The 27,652-nt window shown below is 45.5% G+C and overlaps 2 protein-coding genes across 2 annotated transcripts; one reads left to right on the forward strand and one right to left on the reverse strand.

Annotated features, from left to right (window-relative positions):
* Positions 1 to 396: 396 nt before the first annotated feature.
* Positions 397 to 14,359, reverse strand: crb1 (crumbs cell polarity complex component 1). Its single transcript, XM_076151223.1, is given in 14 exon segments — positions 397 to 615; positions 3,374 to 3,500; positions 3,597 to 3,719; positions 4,411 to 4,455; positions 4,977 to 5,913; positions 6,563 to 6,728; positions 6,857 to 7,404; positions 7,923 to 8,888; positions 10,241 to 10,423; positions 10,702 to 10,841; positions 11,050 to 11,245; positions 11,616 to 11,858; positions 14,120 to 14,267; positions 14,270 to 14,359. Coding segments are annotated over 14 exon segments (4,131 nt in total).
* Positions 14,360 to 17,933: 3,574 nt separating this feature from the next.
* axdnd1 (axonemal dynein light chain domain containing 1) lies at positions 17,934 to 27,544 on the forward strand. Its single transcript, XM_076151325.1, has 26 exons — positions 17,934 to 18,986; positions 19,160 to 19,305; positions 19,739 to 19,842; positions 19,957 to 20,050; positions 20,159 to 20,244; positions 20,368 to 20,424; positions 20,896 to 21,004; positions 21,307 to 21,428; positions 21,558 to 21,698; positions 21,917 to 22,021; positions 22,114 to 22,234; positions 22,373 to 22,474; positions 22,657 to 22,823; positions 22,921 to 22,990; positions 23,218 to 23,452; positions 23,572 to 23,788; positions 23,981 to 24,074; positions 24,617 to 24,807; positions 24,954 to 25,044; positions 25,197 to 25,340; positions 25,451 to 25,531; positions 25,630 to 25,674; positions 25,779 to 25,883; positions 26,042 to 26,133; positions 26,283 to 26,389; positions 26,858 to 27,544. Exons 1-26 carry the CDS (start codon positions 18,926 to 18,928, stop codon positions 26,965 to 26,967), a joined length of 2,997 nt encoding a protein of 998 aa, XP_076007440.1. The 5' UTR covers positions 17,934 to 18,925; the 3' UTR covers positions 26,968 to 27,544.
* Positions 27,545 to 27,652: the final 108 nt, after the last annotated feature.

Genomic DNA, 27,652 nt, shown 5'->3' on the forward strand with positions numbered 1-27,652 from the left:
GCACACATCTACCATTACCCAATATGAAAACTACAAAACATGAAATAACAGGTACCTTTCCCATTATAAGTCCCATGAGCCCTTACTCCACCTTGTCTCTATTTGTGCACAGCCACTACTATGAAAAATAAATACATACAGGCAATGCTTGGGTTACTCACATGGAATACACAAAAATAGAAAGGACATTTTCTCTGAGTAAGAGACAGAATAAATGGACCCATTCTGTTTGAATCATTTTCACTGGATCAGTTATAAGATACAAGACCCATTTAATTGAGGTTTTGCAGTGCATGTACTGAATATAAAAGCAAACCAGGTTGATTATTGTAAAGCTCTGTCTGTGTGTGTGTTTTATCAGTCAGCTCAGATTAGCGTGCATTATGTGTGTGTGTGTCATATGAGTCTCTCCATAGGTGGAGGCTGTGTGATGCTCCACATCTCCACGCGAGACCCCTCCTTCTCCTGCCGGCTGGGGCTGTAGGCGCCGTGGGTGGCCCGGCGGTTCAGCGCCACCACCAGGCCAACAGAGGCCAAGACAAGAGCCAGCAGCAGCACCACAGACACCAGGCTGATGGACACCAAGAGGTCAGAGTTCAAACCCCGAGAGGTCAACTGGAGGGACAGAGATAGAGGGAGAGAGGGTTAAGTGTGATGCAGATGATGTTCACACACAGGATACATGAGGTATTTCTGTCTTTTACAGCCTCTCTCAGACACACACACACACACTCTCTCTTCCTCCTGACTGCATTACACCAGACGCTCCACGCGTGCTGCCAAAGTGCTGATGGCTGCATTTCCCAGCTCAGCAGGTGGGTTTGGACCACCAGGAGCCTCAAGCTGCTGCGGACTGAAACCTCCCGCCGTCTGCCGCCTCTCCCGCAGTTTGGCTGCGGCCAGCGCCAGCCCTAGCATCACCACTATCGCCAAGCCAACCAGGCACTGCGCCAACACCGCAGCCACCCGCGAGCTGTATGGAGCACGCTCCGTCTGTGGAGGATCACACACACAGGAGATGCTGGCTGATACACACACACACAAACGGCTACGCTCCAAAAATAGGTCTCACACAAACCCACACTTGCACACACACACACGCTGCATGGCTGATTTACATATATTGTGAGATTTGGATGCAGGAGCTTTCATTTTTAACTTTCACCATTGAGGCCTTTTGATCTTCACACACACACATGCTGGCACACACACACAGGTCTTTGATTTCTGACCTCCTCAGCCAAACCCAGAGAATCAAGTAGAATCAGAGCAGCCAGGTGAGTGATCTCTGATCATTAATGTATGGATGGAGGAGCAGCACTTACGTTAGGAGCGCTGCTTGATGTAACAGCTGCAGAGACACTGTGAGCCGCTGCTACGACACAACAAGATGCAAGCATCTCTGTGTAACACAGAAAACCCTGCCTTACACACACTCTCTCTCTCTCTTCTTAGAGAGACATTGTCATGTTACACAAGTCTGGGAAATTCACAAGTCAGCAAACTTTACACTCAGCAATCAACATGGATTCCTAATAATACAAGCTCCATATCCTGAGGCAGGAAATAACTCACACATCTCTCTCTCTCTCTCTCTCTCTCTCGCTCTCTCTCTCTCTCTCTCGCTCTCTCGCTCTCTCGCTCTCTCGTCTCGCTACAGATTCTTTGTTGACTCCCAGAAAGTGCTTACCTGTCATTGCAGCAGCACAGTTGGCTGTCAGGGCAAGTGTGACACGAGTGAACCGGTGCAGCCTCCAGCCAGGACCCACCATCAGTCACTGACTGCCACACACACAGACGCAGAGATGTCTAACTAACCAGTCTCTAAGGTACCCGGTAAGGCCACCTCCAAGAACAGCCGCAATGCTTCCCGCTGTCAGCACTATCAGCGTGTGTGTGTGAATGTGTATGTGAGTGTGTGTGTGTGTGTGTCTGCCAGATAAGGTGCCCTCATACGTGTGTGTGAAGCAGACCAAACTTATGTGAATGCCACCAGATCCCTGCTGAAACTGCACTTCAGTGCCAGATGCAGCTTTTTTTTCGCTGGCAAAGCACATTTCTCCCTCTCTCTCCCTCTCTCAAAGGCTGGTCACATCAGTGCAGGCGCCTTTTTCCTTGCTATTAGGGCTGCACACACACACACACACACACACACACACACACACACACATACACACATACTGGGAAAATATGAGAGGTAAGAGAAGGCAGGTGTAGGAGTGAGGGAACGTTTGCCAATATGTGTATGACAGTTATGTTCAATATAAAAACACATGCTGCTGCACTGTATGGGCTTGTGTGTGTGTTTGTGTGTGTGTGTGTGTGTGTGTGTGTGTGTGTGTGTGTGTGTGTGTGCACGTGTGTAGGGTAATTCTAGGCAACACCCACAATGCATCTTGTTAAGAGGGATTAGGTATCTATGTTTGGTGCTGCACTAGTCACCTGACTTTTGCATGCTCTCTCTCTCTCTCTCTCTCTCTCTCTCTCTCTCTCTCTCTCTCTCTATCTCTCTCTCTCTCCCTCTCTCTCTCTCCCTCTCTCTCTCTCTCTCTCTCTCTCTCTCTCTCTCTCACATACACACACACACCACACACAGACCCAAACAGTGTCAAAACCAGCATAGAGAAAAGAGCAAATTAGTGCTGCTGCATTGTCCTGATATGAGCCGATGTAAGAATCGGGAAATGAAACCAAGTGAAGTGTGGCGGAGGAAGAGAAACTAGAGAAGGCAGAGATGAAAGGAGGACAGGCGACAGATGAAAGCTGTTAGAAAGTTTTTTTTTTTATTTGAACAACAAAGACAAAAGTAGAGACATGAGGACAGAACACAATGGAAGACTGACAGTCATGCAGAGGAAGAAGACGTTAGGAGGAATACAGACACAACAAGGCTGAGAGACTGACGGACATGAAGAAGATGACATGAAGGAGGTCTGAGAGCAAAGGAGACATTGAACACGCCATGGTGTCCAGAGAGGACTACACTGAAAATATATGAGATAACAGGACGAAGCACAGAGACACTTAGACAATCACAACAGAGACGTTTAGACTTTCTTACTGCAACATTCAGGACATTTACATGCAGGTTAGAGCTTCGATTTGAGTCTAATAAGGCAATAACTTCCAGAACCACAACCTCTTAGCTGGAAAACACACACACACACACACACACACACACACACACACACACACACACACACACACACCATCACACACACACACACACACCATCACACACACCATCACACAATCATAAGTTGTCTCCCCACTCCACCTCTGGCTCGTCGTCCAGCCTGATGCAGAGGTAGGAGAGCAGCTGAAAGAGGTTCTGCCACAGCATCATGGCCACGTAAAAGTAAATGTCGCTTACGTCCATCTGGCAAAGATCTCCGGCGAAGCTCATCTCACAAATGCAGACGAACTTGTTGATGAGGTTGCGGCAGTAGCCTCCGTTCAGACAGGGGTTGGAGACACACTCGTCCACCTCCTGCTCGCACCTGCGGACATTGGGAAGCAGAGATGGATAAGGGGGAGTTGTGCATTTTAACGTTTACTTTAGCGTTTCCGGGTTTATGTGTGTTATTCTGCTGTACCGGTGTCCAATGAAGCCGGGCCGACAGTCACAGGAGAACTGTCTGTCTGTGCAGTTGCCACCATTGAAACAGGTGTAGTTTGTGTTGGTGTCGCCGCACACAGAAACAGGAAGCTTAGGCCGTCTGATGGAGGGACAGAGTGTCAGTAAGATTAGAAAGATATCAATCTCTTCATTTACACTCCATACTCCAGCTCTTTGCTCTAGTCTGGATAAGCATCTTGATGAAATGACTGGAATGATGCTGATTCATGATTCTTAGACAGATGCAGAAATCATCTTTGTCCAGGCTTGCTCAGCCTTGGCGGAGGTTTGCACTCTCCTCTCTGATGGTTTGTGCCGGAGCCTGCAGGTGTTTGGCTGTTTTGTGGGTCGCGTGCGGTGGAATTTTGTCATCTTTCAATGTGCTGGAAGAGAATAGAGCAGCAGGATAGAGAGCTTGTTTTGTTCAGCCTCTCGTTGTTCTCCACAGTCAGAGAGGCTTATGAGGGCGAGAGGGATAATGAGATTAAAGACCTCTGCACCTCTTCAGCAGCAGGACGCATGATCGCACGGGCAGGAGTGACAGAGACAAACATTTCTGCTTGGCCTCTTGTGTTATAATCTTCAGTTCAGTGCAGAATTTGTCATTTTGAAACAAACACATAGATGTCATCAGTCGTTTTGAGCTCTAAAATGATGTTTTATGTGCTGAGTTTAGCTTTGTTTATTTTCTATTGCACACCGTTGGAGATAGATTATATCCTACACAACAAGTGAGAGACGCACATCTTACAACAAACAAACATCTGAGAAAGACACAAAGATTAACTTACACTTTTCTGACAACAATGTACCACGGAATTTCTTCAACTCGCTCACTGAAAGAAGAAAAAAAAAAAGGAGAAACAACCACAGACAAAAAGTCATTTTGATACAAACTTTACAGCATAGATGTTCCTCACAAAGGCAGAGGAGCAGCGTGTCTGCTGGCTCGCTCACTGCCACTGACGCAAATGTTTGTGAAACGGAAACAAATCCAAGGTTGTGTTTATGGGGATAAATGGTTGGAGGCGTCGCCCTGATTGTTCTCCGAGGCAGGCGGCAGATGACAGGGGAAAGGAAAAGCAGGAAGACTTTGAGACGCGGCGGCAGACTGAGGCCTCTCAGGCTGACACTAGAATAGAAACGCAGCATCTAAGGCGCTCGGTGCAGGCAGGGCGGAGAAGCCGAACACAGGCGCAGATATGGAAACATTTACACTGTGGGATCTCTGTCTGTGCACATTGAAGCATTTATTTGTGTGTTTTATGTTTGCTTACTAGTGCAGAGGAGCCTGGACAATTATACTGTAACTGAACTGTAATGTATTGTGTTGTATTGTGTGTTCCTGTGAGCTTACTTGCAGTAGGGTCCGGTGTAGTTCTCTGCACAGAGGCATGCGTACGTGTCGGGCCCGTGCAGGCAGGTGCCTCCGTGGGCACACAGGTGCTTTTCACACATGTCCACCCTCTTCTCACAGTCCAGCCCTGTGTAACCAAACTCACAGGTGCATTCATGCGTCAGCCCGTTCATGCTGCAGTTGCCGTGAACACAGGGACTGGAGGCGCAGGTGTTGGCGAAGGTGTCGCAGTGGCGCCCGGCCCAGCCCTCTGCACAGCTGCAGTTATACATATTAAAGAGGTCCAGGCACTCCCCTCCGTTCAGGCAGGGGTTGGGCTGACACACGGGGGCGCCGCTGCAGCCACTGAGCGGCGCCAACACAGAAGTCCGGATGAACTGCTCCTCCTGCAGGCGAGGGAGGTTCACCTCAGAGGAGCTGAAGAAAGGCAGGGCGATGCCACCCAGCTCCACCGTGCCCAGACACCCAGTAAATGTCCAGGGAGCGTTAAAGCCCAGGCCGCCCAGCAGGATGTCCACTCCCTGCCTGAGGAAATCCAGGTTGCGCCCCAGGCTGGTAGAAGTGTCGGCTTCCTCTACCTCCTCGTCCATCACCAGAATCCAACGGGAGGTTTGTCGCCACGGCTCTGCCATGAACAGGTGAACGCTGTGCCACTCGCCGTCGCTGACAGTCCTGCGGCTGCTTAATCTGACGATGGACGAACCCTCCTCTCCCTCACCTCCGTGTTGTACGGTGATGCTGTGGAACTCGATGAAGAGCAAACCCTCCAGAATAAAAAGCGAGATGAAGGCTGAGCCCTGCTCTGCTTGTAGGATAGTGGCATGCTGCTTCCACGTGCGCAGGGTCAGGGAGAGGTCGGTCAGGTTACGGTATATGTTGCCGTTTCCCTGGTAGGACAACACGCCGCTGCCATTCAAGAAAGTTGCGTTGGCGTAGCCTGGAGGAGGAGGAGGGGGGGGCAGGAAATATCGGTTAACAATTTTCGGAATACAACAACAAGCTGAACCATGATGGCTTCCACTGAATTGTCACAGTGTTTGTACATTCACCTCTCATCGCAGGAAATTACAATACATAAAGATAAATATAAAGGTTAGCATTATATACAATTAAAGACTACATTAAAGGTTACATTTCATGAAACTAAAGGCTATTTACAGAGTAGTGATGTTGATGTGAGAGACGAGTGTAGAGCAGGTGTGTGATCCTGATCCTAATCACTGAACACAGGCTCGTTTACAGGACAGATGGAGCGCACTGCAAATCATTACTAATCCCTGCAAAAAAGGATAAACTGGCCCCAATCCAATCCTGCTTCAAGGAGTTTATACTGCACTGGCATGTCAAGCTGAGGCCAGTGTGGAAGCAAACACATCATAATACTCAGTGACATGGAGGCTAAACACAAGAGTGAACAATTCCACAAAGAAGGTCAGAGATTAGACAATTTATATGAGATGTAAACAACAAAAACAACTACTATTAGGATGCTTTTGGTTTACAACACAATCTGTGGATCGTGGTAAATACTAACATTTGCATCACTGATAGGATCGACTCTAACTCTACCAAAAGGCTTCACTTACATTCGTATCCCTGATGCAGCAGCCTGCACTCTGCCTCTGAGGGGCACGGCGACAGCTCACACCACCTCACATCCTCACAGCGCCGCCCTGCTGTGCTGGTCGGGCAGGTGCAGACGAAGTCGTCCCATATGGAGAAGCACATTCCTCCGTTTAGACAAGGGTTCCTCTGAGGGGCAGAAATCAACAGAGGGACTGACTTTGATTAAATACTTCATTTTGTTGTACTACTATCTACACAAAACCACATGGGAATACTTTCATATCCATCTTTGACCGTGCCAGTTGTCCACTCACGCTGCAGGTGTTGTCCCCGGAGCACCCAGCAGTCACGTTTTCCATCAGCTCTAAAGGGTAGGAGCTCACTTTGGTGTCCAACTGGAAGAACTGCAGCCTCCTGTCGTTGATCCTCAGATCCTGGATGCATCCTTTAAAGTATCCACCGAGTGCTGACGTTGTCCTCGTGTCCAGCAGACCTCCCACGTAGGCGACATCACCTGCTTGGATATAAACTGTCCTCACCTCCACATAGCCCGGTTTCTGGCCTGAGATGTTTAATGTCATGTGCTCCTCCGCTACTTCTACATGGACGAAGTGGATTTCCCCATCGTTGATCACTCTCTCGCCCATTAGGGTCTCAGAGTTGTTGAGCTGAACTTTGACCAAGCCGTCCTCCAGCCACATGTGCAGGTACTGATCGCTGTTGGCGAGCACCAGCAGGAGTCCAGTGTCCTTCCGTGTACGCAGGAAGAAGGAGATGGTCAGGTCGGGACCCAGATCCTCAGTGACAGTGAACGCAGCATAACTGTGAGAGTCTTCATTCCCGAAGCGTGCAGTCACGTGTTCTAAACACAGAAGAAAGAGAGACAAAAGGACAAAGCGATGGAGATGAAGATGGATCTGCTTTGATAGAGGATACCTTTGATAGGAAAACAGACTGAAACAGAAGAATTAAGACTGTGGTTATGTCTTAATCACCACCATTCCCTTTCTGACCACAGTTTTCTGTGGTCAAAGGTTTGTGTGCCTAATTTCCAAGCATGACCCTGTATTGTTACGAGCTTGATCCTGGTATTGTTAATCCAGTCACATAAGAGGATCTCTGCCTATTTCCTTTACCATGGCCTCTCAACGCTTCTCCTCTAACTTACGTGACCCATTAGGACATTATTTAATCACCCAGTAGATCGTTTGCAATTGATTAATTTAGAAAAATTCTGAAAATGACTGCAGCAAAATCAATAATTTTGATTGCATAAATCACCACAAAAAAGCTTGATGATGAAGCCCCACTTGTTGTGATACTATCTCACTTCCGATGACTCCAAATATTGATGTCAGTGAGTGTATAGGTGTAACATACCGTCCTCACATTCCGGCCCTTCATAAGGCCTTGGACACGTGCACTGGTAGCTCCGCCACAGGTTGATACACTGGCCTCTATTTTGGCAAGGCTCGTCCAAGCAGTGGTCGCTGTGACTGCAGCCAGGAGACACATTCACCGCAGAGTCACTCAGCAATTCCTCCGGGACAATGAGCTGCGAGTCCACAAACACGTCCCTCATGCAGCCAATGAATCCTGGGAGGAGAGAGTCCTCAGAGGGGCTGCTGGAGTCCTTGAACGCCCCTCCAATGAAAGTGTACTGAAGGGGTGACACCAGGCCACTGAAGGAGCTTTTGACAGTGGGCAGCTTTTCACACTCCACATTTTCACAACTCCCAGTATCATCCAAGAGTTTGAGACTGAGCATGTGGTTTCCGAGCACAGCCTCCACTGCATGCCACTCTCCATCTGTGACATTGTGTGGAAGCTCCAGAGTCTGGCTAGAGGTCATCTCAGCCCCAGCATCCACTTCCTCTCCTCTCAGTTTCAGAGTAAGCCGCCCTCCCTCCAGCTCCAGACTCAAAATCGGCCCGCTGCCTTTCCTCTGGAATAACGCCACCCTGGGCAGAATGGTTCTGAAGCTCAGGCTGATGTTGTAAAAGGCCTCCGCTTCCACCATGGGATTCTGCAGCAGCAGGTAGCCGCTGCGTTTAAAGGAGAGAATGGTGGAGGTCAGGCAGAGGGGACCGGTGTACCCAGCTGAGCAGGAGCAGGTGTAGCCCTGGACCCCGTCCATCAGGAAGGGGGAGCAGGAGCCTTGGTTCTGGCACTCGTGGCCCGCGCAGCCCACCAGCCTCACATCGCAGTTCATGCCTCCGTACAGAGCGCCACCCTCACTTTGTTTGAGGCAGTGGCAAACGTAGCTTCCCACACGGCTCTCACACCAGCCCCCGTTCTGACATGGATCAGGGTGGCACAGGTCGATCACATCCTGGCAGAGGGAGCCTGTGAGCAAATGAAAGAATGACATCATCAGAATAATCACAAATCCTTCATCACTTTGTGACTACATTCTTCAAACACAGTTGCTGTTTGGATGTACAAATGATGGTCATGTTGTAGTAATTCTGCTCACACTTGTGCTGTGCTGTGATGTGACCTGAGTTAATTATCATGGCCAGCAAACATTGGACTTGTGCCCAGTTTACTTGGGTACAACAAACAACAAATTGGTATCCAGTCCGATTAGGGATCAGGTGACTGACAAACACAGTTCAATGCGTTCAATTCATCTATACTGACGGTTATCCTCAAACTATTTGTGTTAAGTTATAGACATTAATTTAGAAAGCTAAAATCTGAAGCTTATTCTCACATAAAGCTTACAAATAATAGAAAATACAGGGTTGATTGCTGCTTCATTGCAATTTGTTCAGTGAATAACAAATGATGTGTAAAATGAACAAACAAATACATTTCTATTAATAGATATTAGTGTTGTGATGTTACCTGTCCCGAGTAACAGAATGCTCCAAAGCCACGGTACGCGTGTCCTCATCATGCCAGCCACTATTTCCCCCAAAAAGCCCGACACGTATCTAAATGCAACATATTGTTTCCTGTGTAGTGAATCCCGTCATGCGTGTAGGCCAGAGAAAGGCTATACTTTACCACAGCCATGTAGGAACTGAATGCCTCCAGTCAGCAGACCGGCAAAGCCAGATCCCAGGAGGATTAAACTAATGCTATTTGGCCACCTTACTGAGTCAGGACCACAGCAAGCGGCAATTTTCAGCACATTCTCAGCAGGACAACAGCTCACAGCCTTTAGCTCCAGTGATAGATTAAGGGGTTATACAAGCAGGAATGTTGGAGTTTTCACCATGACCTTTTTTAGCTGTGGGATATTATTCCATGTTATAAGTCTTGGCCTTGACTTCATGATTCTCCTTGCAGTTTTTATGTAATTTATTGATTATTATTGTAGTTTCTTGCCTTCCTTTCTGTTTTGTACATGCAAAATAAATCAAATCGATTCCTGAATGTAAATAAAGCAGTTTCTCTGTATTTGGGCAGATGGCAGAATGCACCAATCATAACCTGATCGTTCCCCTGAGCAAACACCTTCCCTCGTTAAGTTTATTGGTGTTGTGTGTGTGTGTGTGTGTGAATCCAGGAAGCACAATAAATCAGCCAGTGGAATACAGAACAGATCCCACGTGTTTGAGTACTGTCACTTGTTTGAATATGTATGATTAGTGATCAGCAGAACAACAGTCCCCAGAACAAACATGATGCACTGCCCGCTCTACTGGACACCTGTGTAACAGCACAGTTGCTTAATGAGAATGGATCACCTGTGGTTCCTGGAGGACAGCTGCAGACGAAGCCGGCGGCGTGTCGGTGGTCATAGTGTGCAGGCAGCAGAGGCTCGGCGCCATACTGAGCCTGCCAGGATCTCTCAATGCAGCGGCCTCCGTGCATGCAGGGGCTGCTGCCACATTCACCCAAGTCCATTTCACACTGACGCCCTTCAAAACCTTGGAAACAAGATTTGGGTGACCTTTTAGGTGTGCCTGTTTATAGGTTATACATTTGTACATTTGCAAATGCCAGATCTAAATGAGAGAAAGTACTAAGATGCACTTTAGGCTTTTTTGTAATGTAATTTAAGAACAAAACATTGCTTAAAATTTTCCTTGGCTTTCATAATTATCTGTGTGTTGTCATGATGAACAAGGGCTGTCAATTGCTATTGATATTTACTGTTTTATTTTACTGATTTTTATTTTTGTGGAAACAGTCTCTTTCTCTCTACCTGGCCAGCACTGGCAGGTGTAGTTCTCCTGATTGTCCTGACAGAGGGCGCCGTTGAGACAGGGTTCAGACCGGCATGCAGGACCTGGGGTGTCACAGTGTGTGCCTGTGAAGGCTGTGCGAGAGCAGTCGCAGCTAAATCTGAAATTATATCAAAAACACATTTAGGATTCAGAGATTCTATCCATCAGAATTGAATTTTATAAGGTATTTCTTCCTTTTTTTCCCCCCAATGTCGTTTACAATTGAATATAACAGCCATACCAAACTCTTCTACATTTCTGGACTTGGCAGTGATGATTTTCTCTTTTGAATGTCTGAATTTGGCTCTCTACTTCTGGCTACTTACTCATTCACCCCGTCTATACACACAGCCCCGTTCTGGCACGGCTGTGCTTGGCACTCATCAATGTTGCTTTCACACTGGTGTCCTTGGAAACCGGGCGGGCAGGTGCAACTGAAGCCACTGATGTCGTCATGGCAACGTCCGCCATTGAGACATGGCTGTGATTGACACTTGCCAATCTCGACCTCGCAGGTGGCGCCTGTGAACATCAAAGTCCTACAGAGGTCAGGGGTCGGCATGCAGAGTGAGGGGCAGAAATGAATCGAGCTTTCATGTGAGCATGTGTGGAGAACTGAAGTACCTTACAATGGATAAACACATTTACAGTATATGTCTTCTTGTATTTTTGTGGTAAAAATCTTCTATCATCTCACAAAATGGTAAAAATGTAAATGTAAATATAATATAACATCACCTCACTCATGGTTTCCTGTTTCCTGGTTTCTTGATGAGGACAGAAGGTCCTCATCAAGATTCCCTAAACATCTTAGCAGTAGATCCATAAATTATGCTTATTTTCTCAACCCTAAAAGGCTCTTGAGAGATCCGACAGTGTGCTTCCCACTCACCAGTGAACCCGGGTGAGCACAGACAGGCATACCTGCCCACTCTGTCCTCACAGGAGGCTCCATTCTTGCACGGTTGTGAAGCGCACTCGTTCACGTCAATCTGACAGTGAACGCCCTGGAAACCCGGCACGCAGAAACACTTGTAGCCATCGCCATCGCCGTGACTCCGGCATATTGCCCGGTTTTGGCATGGGTTTGGTGAACATCGGTCTGCCGTTGGAAGCAGATTGTCAGCAGATGCACCTGTGAGACAACATAAATATAGTTTGGTGCGGTTTATTTGCATTAGTGGCTTGGTGGCTTGCATTCAGATAGATCCAAGACATATACAAATAATTGGAGCACGAAAGCTGCAAAGTTCCATCAGCAGATCAAACTCCTCAAGAAGCTACATGATTATACAACTACACTTAATACAATCTAATCTTTAGGGTTAGGGTCAAGTTTGAGGAGAATGTGGGCTCATTCAAACTTTGGAGACTAAACAATATAAATCCTCTCATTCATGCACTCAGCATGCTTTTCTTTTGGTCATGTCTGGCATTAAGCTCTATTTCTGTCTGGCTTCATAAAAACAAACTGCCATCACTTCTAAAATCTATAAATTCCTAGCCTCTCAAAGCACCACAGCTAGATTCCATGGTAACAAATACCACGGTTCGGCCTCAGCATTTCAACATATTTCCATGGTGACTGCATCCGAAAGAAGTCAGTCATTTAAGGCATTTATTCATTAGCGTGTGTGTGTCTAATCTTAATCAGCAGAGTATTAATGACACTTAAGGCCTCTTCTCAGTCCACACGCGCCACATTCTAATTAGAGGATCAGCTCAGTAACAACATACTGTAGAATCTGGACATGACTTAATCTGTTCATATTCATGCAGGACATTTTTGGGACAATTTAAAGTAAAGCCTCAAAAACCAAACTTTCTCAGTAACTATTGCAGCTTCCTCACACTTCCTAACTCTCGAATCCTTTGTCAGTATCATGCACACCTCCGGACGTGCTTCCTACACGTGTGCTGCTCTATGCAAGAAGCCATAAAAGACAAAATTCTGCCACAAAGGCATCTCAAACTTCCCGCACTCCAGACAGAAACAATGGGACTATCAAAAGCGGGACTGATCCTCATAATGCACGGCATACATGGATGCTGAAAGGATACTGCGTCATTTGGAGATTTTTAAGAGTTTTACATGATGGACTCAAAACTGATGTCATTGTGCCTCTGCCAGCTTCAAACCTAGCCACATCATTATCTACGCACAGGTCAGACATACTCACAGATGATAATCGCAAACGGTAATCATCACTGAAGAGCCCAATCAGGTTAGAGTACAGACTCAAAATCAAAAGCAATCACACATGGTGCTCAGGCTTCAACTCGTCTGTCATTGGTGGCGGGCAATCAGCTTCACGGACGCAGAAGCTTAAAAATGTTAAAATCTCTTCAACGCATGATTGAGGTTGGTGTGTGTGCTTGAGTGGGTGTCATGGAGATCTGAGGTAACCGCAGGAGCACTTTGGCCATGTTGTTACACAAAGGATCAACTATATTATGACCATGATAAACAGCGGATCATCTTTCATCAAAATAAGAAGAAGAGTAAATGTGCACATACTGTTTACACGTACATCCATTCATCATAGAATTTCCTCCTACAGTTGAAATACATCACAACAGGTGTGAGTCTGTGTGACAGCATGTCCAGGGTAACATGCATCTCACACAGTGCATCCTAGGATAGGTTCCAGTCCTACAAGACAGGCTAAAAATATAAAAATATGACAGTATTGGTCTGTATAACCAAGAGGCCGAGCCGATTCAGAAGCAGGCCTGTTGCCCAACCACACATCTAACTACACCGCTCCAGCCAACTGCACATCCCCTCCACAGCATGTAAGGGTTCTTTCATATGCAAATAATGTGTATGGCTCTTTGTTCCCTCCTATCTGGGGCCCTTGAATGGCACATGTGCGACACCTGACATCTCCTCCAGACTGATGCTGGGGTGTCTGTCTATCTGTGTTCTTGTTTCAGAGGTGATAAGAGAAGATGTTATTTTGTGTTTTGTATCGACACAAAGATATAGTACACATCCCCCTTTTGTACCATGACTTATTCATCCTCCAACTACCCCAATAGGACACTGCGCTGCCCCCATTCTTGGATCTGTATTCGTACACTTTGGCTCCTCTCCTTAGAAAATGTGTCAGTGAAGCCGATGATGTCAAATTCCAAGCATAGGCTAGTTAAAATGCAAGACGATAGCTACAGCCAGATTCAACACAAAGGAGATATAAAATTAAAACTCCCACAGCACTGTATACATCCTCTGAGTGGAAGTTTGATTAAAAAAAATGTTGTTTATATCAGTGGAGATCAATACTGTGGTTGCAAGTGTGGGAGAATGTGTTTTGCATGGGAAGATTATAGAATATGAAACAACTCTTTACATGATGATCATAGAGCTACAGCATAAAAAGAGCAATCACTTACCATAAAACACAAGTAGTGTAGAGATGAGTATGGTGCTGGCAAATAATTCAAAATTATGATAATGAATTAAATCCATAATCGTGACAGCAAATCATCCTGCTCGCTGTTCAGAAACCAGAGTAGACGTTGATCTCTCCATGTGCGTCTGCTTGCCTGCAGCGTCTCATCTGTTGTCAACTCCAGAGCCACTTGATGCACTTCTCCGCTTGGCACAGCCCCAAGAGCCTCAAGAGCCTCCATCACACAGGGAGAAAAGGCTGCGGCACGTTGCAGCTGCCCACCCCCCCACCAACACCAGGCTGGGGAGCAAGGGGTTACAGGGGAGGGAGTCGGGCTACATGATTTCACTACAAAGACAGTCATTTATGTCCCTCACAGATGGACATTAATATACCAATACAGTTTAAATTTTGATAGAAAGATATACAGGATTGTCTCTCAGTGATGAAATGTATTACCACCTCCCCTTGTTGCTCCTGATATCAATAAAAAAAAGTCATTTAGCTGCTGTTGTTTTGTTTTACTAAAGTAACAAGGGTATTTTTTGGATAATAATTGTACTCGAGTATTAAAAGTAAAATACAATACTTAAACGTTTGTCTATAAAATACACAAACACACAGTATATGGGTGTATATAGATATGCCTGCTTGGAGAAATAAGGGTTTATTGTTGGTGAGGCGCGAGGCGTTTCCATGGCGACGCGACCAGGAAGTGAACTGGACAGCCGCGTGACAATGGCGAAGCAGAGACGCATGTCATTTTAGGCAAGCAAACGAGCTTCACCCACAAATGTTTAATTATACACGAAGCGTTTCATTAACATGTCGGTAGTGTACATCTCTTTACTACAGTCCAGAGGCGAGTTCAACGAGGCCGGAGCGAACGAAGGACCGCAGAGGTGAAGTTAGTTCGGTCACTGACGGAGGCGAGCTGCTCCAAAACAAACACAGCTAGTAGCGGCTAGCCAACAGCTGGACTCTGACTGGAGGTCTGACACACACGGTCTGTAAGGTCTCTACAGGCCCACACGACACACGGTGACCCAGTCCAAAGACAAAAACGAACCAAAAACCTTCCACGTACAAGGAAAAAGGGAGGAAACCGCGGGAAAGCGATTCAAAGATTACCCCTCAGGCTAAACACAGGAGAATCTTGAAAGTAATTTAAAGTGCATTAAGATATCTGATAAAAGAGCTGAAACGTGTGAGAACTGCTCATTAAGTGTGGACTAAACTACCAGAAGTTGCTGTTATTGTCCAAAATGTGGTGCTATATTAACTTAACCTTTGCTTGACAAAGATATGTACAGTAAATATTGATGTGTATGATTCAAAACTAAAAGGTGACTCTAAAATAGGTTATCAAAAGGCCCATAAATTTAATATCAATGCACAATCTACCTCTAACATCTCCATTTACGCATACAATATCATGAAGTTATTAATAGTTGAGTGCTGTATTGTCTTTGAACCTGCAGTACGTTGTTTCCACCACTAGGGGTCAGACAAACAAACAACTTTGCTTGAGCCAGCAGGTCAGTTAGACCAATGAGGAATAAGCAGCAGTGTAGTAATTCAGTATTTTCTTTACACACGATGACAGTAAGTTAAAATTGTATGCATGTTTACTCTGTTTACACTTAATAACAGATAAGTAACAACAACAAACACATAAACACCATATAATGAAAATATTATATTTTAACTACTAACACAATTCAATCAAATGTAATCAACTCATCTACACTTATTTACTCTAATAAGTGAGAGCAGCGCTGCAAAAAACGAGGGGCGCTACAGATATAAGAAGTGTTAATTGGTTGCAAAAAAACATCAAACAACACATTTTCACTAAACTCGGCTATTTCCACATTACATTAAAATTAAAGTAAGAAGTGTGTGTAGGTGTGTATCCACCGCTGGAGGCTGTGTGACACTCCACATTTTCGTGTGTGTCCCCTGCTTCTCCTGCCAGCTCGGGATGTAGGTGACGCGGCATTTCAGCGCCGCCACCAGGCCAACAGAGGTCAAGACGAGGGAGCAGCAGCAGGACAGACACCAGCCTAATGGGCACCAAGAGGTCAGAGGTCAAACCCCGAGAGGTCAACTGGAGGAACGGAGAAAGAGAAAGAGGTTTAAGTGTGATCCAGATGATGTTCACATACAGGATACATGAGGTATTTCTGTCTTTTACAGCCTCTCTCAGACACACACACACTCTCTCTCTCTTTCTCCTGACTGCATTACACCAGACGCTCCACGCGTGCTGCCAAAGTGCTGATGGCTGCATTTCCCAGCTCAGCAGGTGGGTTTGGACCACCAGGAGCCTCAAGCTGCTGCGGACTGAAACCTCCCGCCGTCTGCCGCCTCTCCCGCAGTTTGGCTGCGGCCAGCGCCAGCCCCAGCATCACCACTATCGCCAAGCCAACCAGGCACGGCGCCAACACTGCAGCCACCCGCGAGCTGTATGGAGCACGCTCCGTCTGTGGAGGATCACACACATAGGAGATGCTGGCTGATACACACACACATAGCTCCCCTCCATAAATAGGTCTCACACAAACACACGTTCATGCACACACACAAGCTTCATGGCTGATTCACACGAAGAAGGAGATTTGGATGCAGGAGCTTTCATTTTTAACTTTCACCATTGAGGCCTTTTGATCTTCACACACACACATGCTGGCACACACACACAGGTCTTTGATTTCTGACCTCCTCAGCCAAACCCAGAGAATCAAGTAGAATCAGAGCAGCCAGGTGAGTGATCTCTGATCATTAATGTATGGATGGAGGAGCAGCACTTACGTTAGGAGCGCTGCTTGATGTAACAGCTGCAGAGACACTGTGAGCCGCTGCTACGACACAACAAGATGCAAGCATCTCTGTGTAACACAGAAAACCCTGCCTTACACACACCCTCTCTCTCTCTTCTTAGAGAGACATTGTCATGTTACACAAGTCTGGGAAATTCACAAGTCAGCAAACTTTACACTCAGCAATCAACATGGATTCCTAATAATACAAGCTCCATATCCTGAGGCAGGAAATAACTCACACATCTCTCTCTCTCGCTCTCTCTCTCTCTCTCTCGCTCTCTCTCTCTCTCTCTCTCTCTCTCTCTCTCTCTCTCTCTCTCTCTCTCTCTCTCGCTCTCGCTCTCTTCCCCCTCTCTTGCTACAGGTTCTTTGTTGACTCCCAGAAAGTGCTTACCTGTCATTGCAGCAGCACAGTTGGCTGTCAGCGCGAGTGAACCGGTGCAGCCTCCAGCCAGGACCCACCATCAGTCACTGACTGCCACACACACAGACACAGAGATGTCTAACTAACCAGTCTCTAAGGTACTCAGTAAGGCCACCTCCAAGAACAGCCGCAATGCTTCCCGCTGTCAGCACTATCAGCGTGTGTGTGTGTGTCTGCCAGATAAGGTGCCCTCATACGTGTGTGTGAAGCAGACCAAACTTATGTGAATGCCACCAGATCCCTGCTGAAACTGCACTTCAGTGCCAGATGCAGCTTTTTTTCGCTGGCCAAGCACATTTCTCCCTCTCTCTCCCTCTCTCAAAGGCTGGTCACATCAGTGCAGGTGTCGTAAAACTATTTCCCTTTTCCTCCTTGCTATTGGTTCTGCACACACTCCAAAATCAATTTCCTGGATAGCTAATATCACCAAAAATTCTCCAATAAAGCAGGTGTAGTTTCTTTCAGGTGTGGTTGATGCAGGTGTTGTCCCCAGAGCACCCAGCTGTCACATTTTCCATCAGCTCTAAAGGGTAGAACCTTACTATCGTGTCCAACCCAAAGAACTGCAGCTTCCAGCTTTGCATACAGTATTTGTTTACTTTTGAAAGGGATTTTAGTTCGGCCACTGTTTGAACATCATCTAGTTGCAGAATTTAAACTTAGAGGGGAGAAGCAACAGTTTAGGACCCAAAACAGGAAATCTAAGCTGCCACCAGCCCTCATGTACCGTATGTTCTGTGTTTGCTGTCAGCACTTTCCGCTCTGGGTTGGTCACCTTAAAGACCAGGCAGGACACTGAGGACACACAAAGACACAGCTGAGAGGACACGCTGTGACTGAGAGACCGTATCAAAGCTGGTGTCAAGCGTTTGTGTGTGTCATTTCCAAGCTTACCCAACACAAAATCCCCATATTGTTAAGCCAAGCACATTAGAAGATCTCTGCCTATTCCCTTAGACATCCCGCTGGAGCCCATAATGTTCCATAATGTTATGTTTGTGAAACGTACAGTCCTAATAAATGTACTTTAATTTTTATAGGCTGTAAATTTAAGCCCCAATTGTGTTACTATCTCACTTCCAATTCTCCAAATATTGATGTCTGTATAACATACCCTCCTCACATTCTGGCCCTTCTTAATGCCTTGCACACCTGCACTGGTCGATCTGCCACAGGTTGATACACTGGCCTTTGTTTTGGCAAGGCAAGCCCTCTTACTGCAGATTAGCTCAGTTTTGCCTCCAGTGACAACATACAATACAATGTAGACAATGGTAGACAATTTACACGGTATATATACTGTATATATGACATCGCTGCTGGGAGAAATAAGGGTTTATTGTTGATCGCTGATAACTGTCGGTGAAGCAGACGGTCAGGCGCGTGGCGTTTCCATGGCGACGCCAACAGGAAGCGTACAGGCGCGTAACGGTAACGAAGCAGAGAGACACAGGTCATTTTAGGCAAACAAACGAGCTTTACCAACAAATGTTTTTATTGTAGATGAAGCGTTTCATTGACACGTCGGTAGTGTAACAATCTGTTTACTGAGTCCAGCATGTCTGCGTCCAGCCCAGCGGCGAGTTCACCGAGGCCGGAGCGACCGAAGCAGCGCAGAGGTAAAGTTAGTTCGGTCACTGACGGAGGCGGGCAGCTCCGAAACAAACCTTGCATGCCTGTCTGTTTATATCAATATGTCAGGACTACAATCATTGTCTGTCCATACCATCATTCTTAGCACGACATGGCCATAACTGCTGCTTTATTTGAGTGTCGATTTGATTTCCTTCAGTGTCAGAGCTTCCTGAGCTTAATGTTCGCGTCCCAGCAGAGACCCCTAAGCATCCTATCCACAGTGACGTCATCCCAGAGGAGCTGCTGGCCAGTCTGACCTCCACTGTCTGTGGCATGAGCTCACCGGGCCATCAGCACTACAAGGTACATACTAAGCAAACCTGTTAAGAGTCCACGGAGCTATATTCACCCCATCATCAATATTTAAGTGTATAAAACATACAGTAATTACATACAGAACATGTTAATACAACATAAAGATGTGAAGAAGTCCATAAAGAGGATTTTATTATGTATTTGTCATGGAGATATTTGTACATTTGTATAGTTAAGTTAAGCGATATTAATGTATGAGAGCTGTTTTCAGTCTCTTTGAACCTGCATTACGTTATGTCGACCACTAGGCAACACACAAATTCCAACACAACCTCGCAACCTGTGATGAAATTGTCACTTAACTCATTTAACTTTGTCCTGGTATGAAATTAGTTTAAAAACCAGAAAGTAAACCTTTAGCTCTGTGTGTGGCTGAAACCACCTGACCCAAATGTTCTTAAGATGATTCTGTCATCTATAGGACTGTGGAATCAGACGACCAGATGCTGTCTGGCATCACCCACTCGGACGCAAGAAATACAAACACTTCCTTGAGCAGCCAATGTCATGGACAGGAGCCGGCAGGTCAGTTAGAGTTAGACCAACGAGAAATAAGCACGAAAGCCGGAAATCATCAGATATCCTTCAGACTACTGTAAATGTGTGTATTCTCTTTGTGTCGGTACAATGTTCATCCAGGGACATTTCCTTTTTGTGTGACACTATGGCCACCCAGAAGAAGACACGGCGTCTCCCACCGCTGGCTGACAAGAGTGACAACATGGATACACAGGCAAGATCCCTCAGCTGGCAGCTAAAGTTTCCATTTCTGTCAAATGTATCATAATATGTTAGTGCTACTGTTGTGTCTCGTTGTAAATACACAATATGTGTCTTCCAGGAGTTGAGCGTCACTGAGAGTCTGATCCCAGACGAATATCACATCGTTAAAAATAAAGGGCTGCAAGGCCTGGAGTTGTATGAAGAGTGAGTCTGCTTTTTTTTAATGTTCAAACTCTTCTATGTTGTTGAAGTGGTCTCATTAATTTACTCTTATGGATTAGAGTTTAGACGTTCCTCTGTCAACTCCCTGTGTTTTTCCTCTCCTAGTGCTTTCACTGTGCAGCTGCAGGATGATGAGCAGAAGCTTCGGGCCTTCCCTTCTCTGTGAGTTGATGTTGAAATGTAAATGAGGGTGATCTAACTTACACAATATAACACTCTGTGGTCCTCCTGGGGAGATTTTGTAACTCTGAAATACAGCAGACAAAGGCTGAAACAGACTGAATTCGAACAGTAATGATAAAGCATGAAGAAGATTAAAGTCTGTGTAAGTGTTGCAGTGGTTTGACAGAAACTACGGCTGTACAAACAAGGGAATGTGAATATTCAGAGAGATGTGTTGGTGAAAGTAAAGTAAAGTACACTTTCTCTTTCACATTCTTCCACCACCAGAGATAATTTTCCTACTTTTGCACAGCTTACCAACACAGTTAACACTTTAAGAAGGGAACAGGATGCAGTCCCCTGTAGACGGCAGCTATAATCGGCAAAACTGAGACACTATAATAAACCTTTACCTGTGATACATTTGAAAGAAGATGGTTCAAACTATTGTGTGTCTGTGTGTGAAACCAGGAGGCCCAGTGGCAGACTGGAGGTTGTCAAGTTGATGAGGATAATGGATGACATGCTGGAGAAGGCAGGTGTGGATGAGCAGAGTGAGCAGCTGAGTGAGCTATCCCAGGTACACAGACCATAATAACACACTCTGCTCTGTCGACGGATGACTGCAGCCTTGTTTGTGTGCTTGTGGAAAAACACGCTGGAGAGACTTGAGAAGTGCACACCTGGAGGACAAAACAACAACATAGATCAGGCAGAACACTGGGAGGAAGCTGAACAAAGCACACAATGTACACAATGCATTCTGTATTACTGACTACTCTTATTATCCCTTCCATATACACAACATATTAAGACGCTGTAGTGATCTGTAGAGTGCAGACATTTCTGCAATCACAAAGAGTGTGATGGAATATGTTACAGATGCAAGGTCTTCTGGAGCTGGTGCAGATGGAGCAGAACATCTACAACATTGTGTTCCATGAGCTGATCAGGCAGGTCAGTGTGGGCTGCACTGAGAGAGGACAGCTGCTCGCCAAACTCAGGTCAGCAAAACACCGGCTACTACTGGAAAAAACATTCTTGAGCTGTGGTTCATGATTAAAAGATTACACTTGGTCTACTTGCCTAAACACCGGTTAGGAAGCTCTATTCCCTTGTGTTTTTGTGTCCAGACAGCGCTACCAGTCCCTGATGGAGCGAATCCCTCGCTCTCTGAAGGCTCTGCACACTGAAGCACTTGCTCAGCGGGCCCTGGACCGCCGGCTTGTTGAAGAGATCCTCCACATCAAGACATCCATCCAGCAGCTGAATACGTAGGCTGGGATCACTAAGGGGTCAGAGGGCAGTAGGCCAGACATTGGCCCGGGCATTGGATGGCTTAGGTGGAGATAAAGGGGTTTTGGAAATAATAATTATCTGCAATTCACAAATAGAAATTTAATGTCAACTCTGCAATTTGTCAATTTGTTGTTTGTCTCATTTGTCTGCATATGTGTGTGTCTAATTGTGCATCTGTATCTGCTGTCTTCAGGCAACTGTCCGGGATCAGAGACCATGATGCCTTTGTGTCCCAGCAGGCAGCTCAGGCTCAGGAGCAGCTGACAAAAGCACTTGATCAGGCCTTCACTAACTCAGAGTCAGTCCCACCCTCCACCCCAACTTACTTCTTCAGCATCAATGTTATGTGTGATAGAAATGATGAAACTAAGCCTAACTTCTTCTCCTCAGTGTGGTCCAGGGTTATCATGAGCTGTATGAGCTTCAAAGGCGCCGTCTAGAAGATCAGCTGCAGCAGCTGACAGACGAGAGAGACTGCTGGAGCCAGCTTACCTTTAGCTTTGCACTCAAGGTGGGTGAGGCTAAAAACAGCGTTATATACTGGGTTTGGTCATAGGATTGTGCAGTGATATGCTGACTAACAAAGGTTGTCCCTCTTACTTGTTGAAATGTATCCACTAGTTCCAGCTTGTTTTTCTGTGATTACCAGGTGATCAGTATGAAGAAGCTGCGCCTCGTCAGCAGGCTGCATAGCACCGAGCAGAGCTGGTCTAAGATAGCAGAGCACTGCAGCATGTTCCTCTCCTCCAAGGTACCAATGAGCCCACTACATCTCCCTTACCTCTGCAGTAGCTTTCTTTTCTGATCCAAAATGTATCTGTAAGTCATTTGTCTGAAAGACCCTGGTTCTAAACCTGACAGACGAGTTTTTAGAAATACTGTATCTCTAGCTATTCACTTAGCCTCAGACTGATAGTGAACATCCTGCTATAGGACACAGAGGACATGAATGTCATGGTGCAGCTTACTGGTGCCTGGAAAGAGCAGCTGACTGCTTTCATGTCCCAACTGAAGAAGACTGAGTGCTCTCAGCGTGAACAGATCCAGGCCATGCAGGAAGGCATCGCTAAGTGGGTCGCTTTCTGCACTGCTCAAAAAATGTAAGGACACTGTTACTAAAGAAGATGATCATACTGTAATTAGGAAACATGTCATCATGTATGTACTCTGTTACTGATGCTGTGTCTGTTTTTCAAGGAGTCCCAACCTGAAGTACGAGAAAGCTCCAGAGGAGGAGCTTCATACTGATTTGAAGGAGTGGTCAAATGTAAGACTGCATATCTGTCAGTTCTCTGTCTGTCTGTCCCGACTCCTCTGATTTGTCTTATCAGTCTCTCATCCTCTTTATCATGTTATCAATTAACCCATCTATCTCATCAGTTTCATCTGTCTGGTTAATAACATGTATCTGATGCAGCTCACCTCTATCGCTTATATCATGACTGTCATTTATTTTGTCTGATCTTTTGATCTCATACAATAATGGAATTGCAGATGTTGACCCTCCAGTGTGAGCGCTACAGTGGAGAGGAGCTGTTTTCCTGCCAACAGACGCTGAGCGAGCTATGCCGTCTCCAGGAAAGGTGGCTGGATCTGGGCCTTCAGCTGTTCAGAAGACATCAGACTCCAGACGGTTCAGCCCCTGAAGGCCAGCGCTCTCTGATGCAGTTAGACAGGGTCGTATCTGAGCTGCACAACCAGCTGGACACTCAAGTCAGCGGAGAAAGTGGTAAAGGCTGATACAGTTTTCTCTCATTCACTCACTTACTTGTTGGACGCTGCTTTACTTTGTAGCTCACACACAACTGCTGTTTGTGTCACTAACTGACTCCAGCTACGCTGTTTCAGGCATCCACAGACAGATCATGGCGCTGGTCAAGTCGATGGAAGTCTGGGTCGCCAAGCTGGAGGCAGTGATTGGCCGTCCAGACGGTATGTCCGTCTCTGATTGGCTGAAGCTGGAAAAGGCGCTGTGCACTTGGCAAAGTTTGTCTGAAGAGGCTTTGCAGAATGTGTCCAGTGGGCAGACAGAGAAGGAAAAGTCCACAAATGAACCACACCTCGGGTAAGTTATCCATCCAGCAGCATTACTAGTTATCCTGAAGAAGAGGCCTCAAATATCTAAAGTTCAAAGAACACATTAAGTACACTGGATTGTTTGTACAAGTTGGTCTAAATATCCTGTCCCTACCTGTGTGTGTGCGTGTGTGTGTGTGTGTGTGTGTGTGTGTGTGTGTGTGTGTGTTTATTAAAGCAGCATAAAGATGGAAGATGTGTTTGGCAGCATGCAGGAGTTTGTAACAGGCCAGTCGAACTTCTTTGACTGTGAGGACCAGAGGCTCTGTGATGAGGTGAGCACCAAAATGCTTCATCACCTCCTTCACCTTCACCTCCCACAATTCTTTTGCCTCAATGCTTCGTAAAATTGCTGTTTATTCTCAAAATGTCATCAACAGGGAAGTTTTACTGCAACGTTGAGGGATTTTTTCTCTAGTTTCAACCTTATTTGGAAATAGGTATCCATCTCTTTAATACTAATGCTTGTGCTAATGCTCACCTCGTATTTCTTATCTTCTCTCTCTCTCTCTCTCTCTCTCTCTCTCTCTCTCTCTCTCTCTCTCTCTCTCTCTCTCCTGTTCTACTCCTCTGTCAGCCTCACTTGCTGAACTCCCTCTACAGCAAATCTTAACGTTATTCGTGTGGAACTTTTCTCCCATTTGCTCCAAATCATTCCAGGTACCTCCTGCCTCCTTTACTGCTTCATGTATTTCTCTTCTACCTGTGCACATTTTTATCCCACAATGCAGTATGTGGTTAAACGGACAAAAGCATCGATTGCCACTTGATCTCTAAAGAAAGCAGCTATATTGTAACAATGCACTTCTCCTGTCAGGTGGGTTCCATCCACATGGCCCTGACTCGCTGGATGCTGGACCTGCTGCTCCTCATAGTGCCTGACCACAGCGAGGGCCTGAAACATGACCAGGACCAGGAAATGAATATCAGAGTCTCACTGCAGAAGCTAGAGGAAGACGCCATGATGCTGTCCCAGAAATTGGAATTCTTCTCCAGATATATTACCAGGTACCTGGGGTGGAATGATGGCTCAAACGTTTGACTTCTTGAAGATTTAAACTTACTTTGACACAGTAATGGCTGCTGACTGGGAAGGGATGAGCAGCGGATGATTTCCCTTAGGATTCACTCATGATAAATGTTTTTGACGGCAGCTCTTGTCGGCTGATTCTGGAAGAGCAGATTCAGAAGAACCCACATCAGAATGAGACTGAAAGCGAAATGAATGAGTGCACAAATCTGCAGGTAAACTTAGGAGGGGAGAATTAAGTAAATGTCAAAAAATGTTTTCATATTTCCAAGCTTTGCATAAAAACAAATATCCACCAGAGGGAGCCAAGCTAATATTACAGAGTGGACCAAACCTTTGTGGTTGTGTCTGTGTATGTGTGTGACAGAGGGAGTGCAGTGATTGGTTGGAGACCTGTAGGATCCTGCTGTCAGATGTCAAAGGTGGACCTGTGGATCTGTCTGTCAGACATCCTGGCCCTGACTTCAGCGGCGATGTCGCAGTCTCTCTAGCAGAGAGAATGGACTCTCCGGTCAGGGCTCAACTCAAAATACAACACACACCTACGGCTTCTGTTCTGCGAGAATCAAAACGTAGTGATTTTCTGTCTGATAGTTGTGTATGTGCATGGTTTATTTACAGGTTAATGAAGAGGAAATACCTGCAGAAATATCTGTAAGGCCCAGCGATGCTAAAGATGAGACTGAGGCAGACCCAAAGGAGGTCAGTATCATTTGAACTGTGCTTTAATTATATACATACATACACACACATTTAATCCTGATAGGAAGAAGAAGATGATTATAAAACTTTTGTTTCAGATCACTGCTGGATGTCATGAACCAGAACAACATGAGATCAGTCAGGTATTTATAACGTTTATGTAAAAGTATGGAGTATGAAGGTTTCATGTTCGTCATCTAGTTTATGATCCAACTTTTAAGACATAAGCAGTCCTGCTGTGGTCCAGCAGGTGGAGCTCATGGTTTGCGAGAATCCAGTGCTGAAGCAGATTGGTTATGATGGCAGCATTGTGCAAAGAATGCTGGGAGAAAGTAACGTACATCTGAGTGGGGTGAGAGAATCTCCACACACTTTTTCATGTTTTTAAAGCAAGGAACCACTGGAGAGCACATCAAATCACTCTTTTTAATCAGAGTGAAACATCATGCTGAATTTGGCCAAATTATTATTATATGTGTCTGTCTGTCTGCCTATCTGTCTCTCTGTCAGACTAAGGAGCTTGTTCCATCTCCAGTTACAGAGGAAGCACAGAAAGGTTTTGATCATCTAACTACAGTAGGACTACTGCAGCAGGAACTATAGTAAGTTCACCTTAACATGTCTTCTTACTGTTTATGACTTTTCCAACATATTTTTTGGTAATCTTATACTAACCATAATCTAAGCAAAGTAAATCTGAGCAAAGTACGCCGTGCATAGAATTTATACAACCAGATTTCTCCACATGAAGTGATTCAGAGTTGAGGGTGCAGAGTGCTGAGCAGCGAGCTCTGAATGCTGAGGAGGCTCTCCAGGCTGCACTTGTGAAGATCCAGGACTTAGAGAGACGGCTACAGGGTGAGTGCAGTCTGCACACCAGAGATGCTCACAGTGGACTGATTCATCTGTGGCCCCGGTCAGGTTACATCATAGAGCTAAATTAATTACAACACATACTGAAAAACTGGAAAAAGTACTAATTGCTGCCTCGGCCTAAAATTTGATGTAGACAGATGTAGACATTTTGAAGATTCAGTTCAAGTTCAGTTTCCATGCTGTGCTCACATAAAAACCCTTCTCACTAACCACAATTTAAGCATGTACGAGTGTTGTGTATGAGAAAAGGTTTGATCAGTTGTCACCAACAGAGGTCAGTGCAGATCATAAGCTTAAGAAGAAGCACATCATGCCAGAAATTAGTGAGAAAACAATACTTTTGAACTATTCAACTACTATTCAAAACATTTTAAAAGATATTTGATAAGATAATTGTATGAAGTCATATATTGTAGCTTATTAGTCAATGTTTTTCTGTTCATGTTGCAGAGAAAATGAAAACACCAGACACACAAGTTGTAACAGCAACGCCTCCATCAACGAAATCCAGTGCTGAGGCCAAACCCAGCAGCCGCAGCAGAAAGACAAAGAAGCAATGATAAAGCTCTGGTTGGGGCTTTTCTATTTTCAGATTTGTCAATTTATACAACAGCATACAGAATATGGCATTCCAAATCCTGTCCTTATAAACCATACACAACAAAATCCATTTGAAAAGAAACATGAAAATGACTTTGTGATATATTGTTAGATCCTTAGAAAGGCCATATGGCGGTGATCTGTTCTGTAATGGTGCTACTGATGTACACATGATTCGAATAAGGTAAGTAAAGTACTGGATCCCCTTACGGTGTGTGTTATGGTATTTTTTTTTATGTTTTCATTTTCATTTTATCGTCAGGCTCACCATGCCAACATTGAATGGGTCCATTTCTGTATCATATCCATACGTTTCATAAAAATTGGCATTATTGGTAGCAGTAACAATACGTATGTGTATTTGTTTGTCTTTGCAGTGCGTTTTGTTTACATTACCTGTTTGCTGTATGTTCCCACCGTTCCGTGTTGTTTGTCCTTCTTTATTTGATGTCTGTTGTTGACCGTGAGTGTTTGTTTGTTATGTGCCTGTTTCAGCCTGAATGTCCCTCTGCATAGTAACATTAAAGTGGACGTTGAAACTAGACAAAAATAAATATTTAACAAGTGATTCTATTCTTTACATTTTTAGGGGATCACAGCGCTTTATTTCTGATGACCATTTAACCATGAGATTAAGACAATCAG

The sequence above is a fragment of the Genypterus blacodes genome, unplaced genomic scaffold (genome assembly GCF_046128005.1).
Source record: "Genypterus blacodes isolate CSIRO-AG114 ecotype Tasmania unplaced genomic scaffold, CSIRO-AGI_Gbla_v1 ptg000054l_1, whole genome shotgun sequence".
NCBI classification, from domain to species: Eukaryota; Metazoa; Chordata; class Actinopteri; order Ophidiiformes; family Ophidiidae; genus Genypterus; species Genypterus blacodes.